The sequence below is a fragment of the Octopus sinensis genome, unplaced genomic scaffold (genome assembly GCF_006345805.1).
Source record: "Octopus sinensis unplaced genomic scaffold, ASM634580v1 Contig18746, whole genome shotgun sequence".
Taxonomy (NCBI): Eukaryota; Metazoa; Mollusca; class Cephalopoda; order Octopoda; family Octopodidae; genus Octopus; species Octopus sinensis.
In genome coordinates, this window is record NW_021835993.1 from 163,570 (window position 1) to 168,627 (window position 5,058).

The window sequence follows — 5,058 nt, forward strand, 5'->3', positions numbered from 1 at the left end:
TTTTCTGGCACATTGGTTTCGTGACATTGTGAATTTATCGCCCAATTATGGTTGTCTAGCAATACCCAAAACAATGCCCGAATTTTATAATATCAAGGAATCGAGCCGTCAATCAGTCTGCTTCCGCAAACCGCATGGGAGTTACTGAATATTGGTTTATGGTTTCGATTTGGCAAAAGCAACCCTCATTTGAGGAGAGAAGCGGAAGGCATCAATTCATGATTAATTGGAAACATTTCAAAGAAAACTCGCATTGTCGTGCTGTCAATACATTGCCATTGGCGTTAATTGCGTTTCTCGCTTTCGAATAAGCACTCTGCGCGTTCGCGTGATTTGAATATTGTTTTTTCTTCCTCTCATGTGGTATATCTTTCTCCTCTGTCCTTGTTTCTCTACGGCAGTCCTAGTCTACTCCGTCCGGGAGGAGTTGCCAGTCGGCACCGTCATAGGCAATGTCTTTGAGGATCTTCGACTCGAAAATTCAGAATCTAGCCAATTAACATATGGAATATTCGAGAACTCTGCGGCAGGAGATCTTTTTGAAATCGACAAAACTGGAAATTTGATTACACTGGAAAGAATCGACCGGGAAGGAGTTTGTTCAGGATCTGCTGACGAATGTTTTGTTTTTCTTAGAGTTCTCATCGGTTTTTCGAATGGCAGGACCAACATTGCCGATTTAAAGGTGAAGATAACGGATATAAACGACAACAACCCGACTTTCGACCCTCCCTCCCTTACTGTTGATGTCCTAGAGTCGTCTAATATTGGGGAATTGATCCCAATCAAGTCCGCTGAGGATCGTGACTCCAAAGAATATGGAATCACGGAGTACAGAATTCTGAACAAATCAGAAATTCCATTTTCTCTGAAAAAGAGGGAAACTCATTATATTTGGAGTTGTTGCAGAAACTTGACCGTGAATCTCATCAGTCTTACTTTTTCGAAATTGTCGCCCAGGACAGTGGAGGGCAAGTGGGAGTGTTGAACGTGACGGTTAATATTTTGGACGAGAATGACAATGTCCCCACTTTTGTCCGCCAGATTTTCACGTTTTATGTTTCGGAAAACGCGCCTGTGGGGTATGTCGTAGGCCGAGTCGAGGCCACGGACCCCGATGAAGGAATAAACGCACTCATTCACTACAAAGTCGACTCTCGTGCCAACCCGAAAGTTGCAAAATTTTTCCAAGTCGATCAAAACTCTGGGAAGGTGATTTTATCGGCAAGACTCGACTACGAGAAGATAAACTACTTTGAATTTCCAGTGGTGGCCTACAATCCTACGAAAAGTGGGATGCAGGCCACAGCATACATTTCTGTGTTCGTGGTCGATTTCAACGACAACAAGCCCCAGATTACCCTTCTTGGGAGCAGCACTCTTTCTGTCGCAGAAAATAGTCCAGATGGGACTGTTATCGGGAATTTGTTTGTTTCGGATGCCGACTCTGACTCAAATGGGAAATTCGAATGCACCGTCAACGACAATCGATTTAAACTAGCAACTTCAAGATCTGGAGGACTCTTGCTTATAAAACGTGGCACTTTAGACAGAGAAGAGTCGGATAAAATCGAAATGTTAATAATTTGTCAAGACAAAGGTGTACCTACTTTATTCTCTTCTGAAAAGCTTGTGATTGAAATATTGGACTCGAACGACAATCCGCCAGTATTTGAACAAGCCTCTTATACTTGCTACGTAATCGAAAATGCAATTATTCAAAATGCAATTCTCAATGTAAAGGCGACAGACATTGATGCAGGAGTAAATGGAGAAATCAAATATTTTCTGAAGAATGGGACTCAATTCGGTTTTTCGATTGACCCAGACAGCGGGGATGTCTATCTCGGAACAAGTCTCGATCGGGAGTCACAGTCTTCCTACAGTCTAGAGGTGGTAGCAGTCGACGGAGGAGTGCCGCAGTTGTCTGCCTCCGTCATTCTACAAGTGTGGGTGGTTGATCAAAATGATTCGCCACCCGAGTTCGAAAGGCGCGAGTACTATTTCCGCGTCTTGAAAAATACACCAATCGGAGAGAAAATTGGCTCAATATTTGCATTGGATCCTGATTTGAATTCCCAGACCGAATATTCGATTGATTCTGCTTACTTCCAAGTGGACAAAAACACAGGAACTATTTATTTGAACAGGCCTCTCCGCAAGGCCTTCTCACATGAAGCAACAATAACCGCGACGGACGTCGACAAACCCAATTTGATAGACACTGCCAAGATCGTAGTAAATGTGTTCGAAGAGAATCCTCCCGAAATACTGTTTCCCAATTCCCAGCAAAATCATTTTCCCCTGAACTGTCGTGCCTCGGTCGGCACCCAAATATTTCGAATTACAATACGTGACCCTATTCTGGGCCCACTTACTTATGAAATTGACGAACCTGAATATTTTTCAGTAAACAAAACAGGTTCAGTCAGGCTGGCAAAAAGTCTGGACTTTGTGGGTGCTGTCGAATTCTCCATTAAAGTGACCGACAGTGGAATTCCTCCGCTATTCTCTATAACCAATGCAACTGTCCAAGTTATGTGCGAGACGCCATTTCTCTCCACAAATTCACTCAACCTGATGGCGGGGATCCTCACGATTATTGTTTTCGGAATGGTGATTCTCGTCCTTGTGTTTTTACGGAAAAATGCGATTAACAAAAAACCCAGTGAAATGACGAGTTTCCTTGCCACTCAAACTCCGCAATTTCCAGTTGTCAGACTGCAAATATTTTAGATTTTGATTGACAACGGGGATGTCGGAAGAAACCAAAAAACCAAACTAAATTTGCCCAAAAAATCGGAAATAGGTATTTGCTCATTTTAGTTTCATGCAACACCTGATTTATGTCCCAATTAGTTATAGTGCATTAATAATGTGTATTTCATGTTTGGCAGATCTTCAACTGGAGTCGTGGACCAGGAAAAAGGGAGAAATTTTAAAATCTGTGATCGTTTAATTTGAAAATCATTTTATTTTGAAATTAATAAAATCGATGGCGATAGGGCTTTAATGCAATGAGTTGATACGTGTTTGTTTATATTCAGTGTTTGCTATCACAAATAACTGGATACATAAATAAAACCCTATCCTTATATTGAGACTTGCTGTTATTTTGCGTAACTACTCAGATTTACCTTTTCGTGATACAAAAAACCGGACTCCAACTTTTGTAATATTTTTTGTAATTGAATTTATTAATATTTCACTAAAGTCTAAAAACAATTATTTAAAAAATAATACTTAATAAAATAAATGACTAAATAATGAAGTTGTGTTTTGTGTCTTCCTTATTATCGAATAATAAAATTGTGTTTTTTAATTTAAACATTTCAGACCAATTTACGACATGGTTGTTTTAGCCAAAAAAGCAACAGAGCTACGGTTTTCTCAGGATTGTTAACCAAAAGAAACTTATCCGTGGGAATCATTTGTGGAACACTCGGAATTGTGTGGGCCTACAACGATGTTATTCAAAATTATACTAATTCTGACTATTTGAACAACACCCCGCTTGCAAAACTCTCCAGTAACAAATCAATCGACAAAAGTGGACTTATCCACGAAAAAACTCAGGAAATATCACGTGAGGAGCTCAATTCAGTGAGTCTGAGTATATCCGAGGCCGAGGATTCAGTGGCCTGCCTCGATGACCACAACGAAGCCTACAAAAACATTCTCATGGAAGATCCAAATATCAAGGATTTGGTGAGAGTTTTGAGGAATCGTCGATCTGCCATGACTGAGGCAGCGGGGAAACTCAAAGCTGCCAGGTCCAGTCACATATTTTGTTGTAGGATTTGCTGTGCCAATTACTCGACCAATGGGGAGAAATGTGGGGGAGTTGATATTTCGGGACTCCAAGACAAACTGGCCACCATTCAGCAGTCGGTCTCCCCTTTCAATTTTATTTTAGTTTGTGAAAATAAGGTCAGATGGGATTGAGTTGGAAAACAAGTTATCGCAAAAGTCGAGGGAATATTTGTGTTCTGTCATAAATGGGAGTCATCCAGACTCTTCTCTTGTGGAAGAGGCCCTCCAATTAATGTTGAGTCTGCAAATCCAACAATCCACCGATGGCTGCACTGTGGAGTCCAGACTGGCCAGCAAATTAGCAAAAGACGCCAGAAATCTAAAAAACGAGCGAGACAAGTCACTAAGAAGAGTGAATGAACGGGAGGTGGAGTGTTTCAGTCAAAGAAGGAAGGAATTGACCGAACAAGCAGATTTCACGTTCAGAAAGGATTTGAGAGAAATGAAAGAGGAGATAGAAAGTTCAGCCAATGCACAACTGCCCATAACTCTACAAAGAGAAGAAATCACTCTGAGGAAATCAGGGGAGGTGTATTTACAGGATCGGGCGTCTGAACGGGATGAGTTGTGTAAAAATGAATTGAATGGGAGAGAAAGCCTATTGAGACGGGAGGCATCTCTCATGGCAGGTGATGAGGCAGTTTTGTTATACCAGAGAGGGCTCGAATGAGAGGTGAGACAATTGACTGGCTCAAATTGACGGGGATATGCAGCAGGGCTATTAGGGGGTTGCACTCTGATAGAGAGGTGTATGAATTGGTCCACTTGGGTTTGATATTGCAGGCACTCGAGGAAATGGTTAATGCAACGTCGGACGTCCCTTTTGCCGACACTGTTCTGAGGTCGATTGGGCCAGAACTGCACACTTATAAAGAGGTGGAGGAAAGGTAGTTCGTGTGGAGTAAACTTGTAGTTTCTGGGCCAAGAGTAGAGCTAGTTGGAGAGTTGCTTCACTAAATACGAGATTTGGGTTTTTTGAGTATATGATTGGGGGTGGTGGAGTCGTTCATTGTGGTGGAGTATATTACGGATGTGGAAAATGTAAGGGAAGGGGACATGTATGGGCATCTGGCATGTGCTAGAGAGTGCATGAGGAGGGGAGATATTGCGAGTGCAGTCAGGATATCAGGAAATATGATAGGGGAGGCTGGGTTTGTCATGGCTCCTTGGGTTGAGCAGGCTGTTAAGTTTCTGGAGAGGAAGCAAGCACTGACTAATATTAATGCATATGCTCGAATGTGTGTG

At 42.0% G+C, this 5,058-nt stretch overlaps 1 protein-coding gene across 1 annotated transcript; it reads left to right on the forward strand.

The window, feature by feature from the left end:
- Positions 1-349: 349 nt before the first annotated feature.
- LOC115231635 (protocadherin-7-like) lies at positions 350-4,704 on the forward strand. Its single transcript, XM_036500131.1, has 4 exons — positions 350-919; positions 961-2,715; positions 3,337-3,708; positions 4,471-4,704. The coding sequence occupies exons 1-4, from the start codon at positions 359-361 to the stop codon at positions 4,702-4,704; spliced, it is 2,922 nt and encodes a 973-aa protein (XP_036356024.1). The 5' UTR covers positions 350-358.
- The last annotated feature ends 354 nt before the right edge of the window (positions 4,705-5,058 follow it).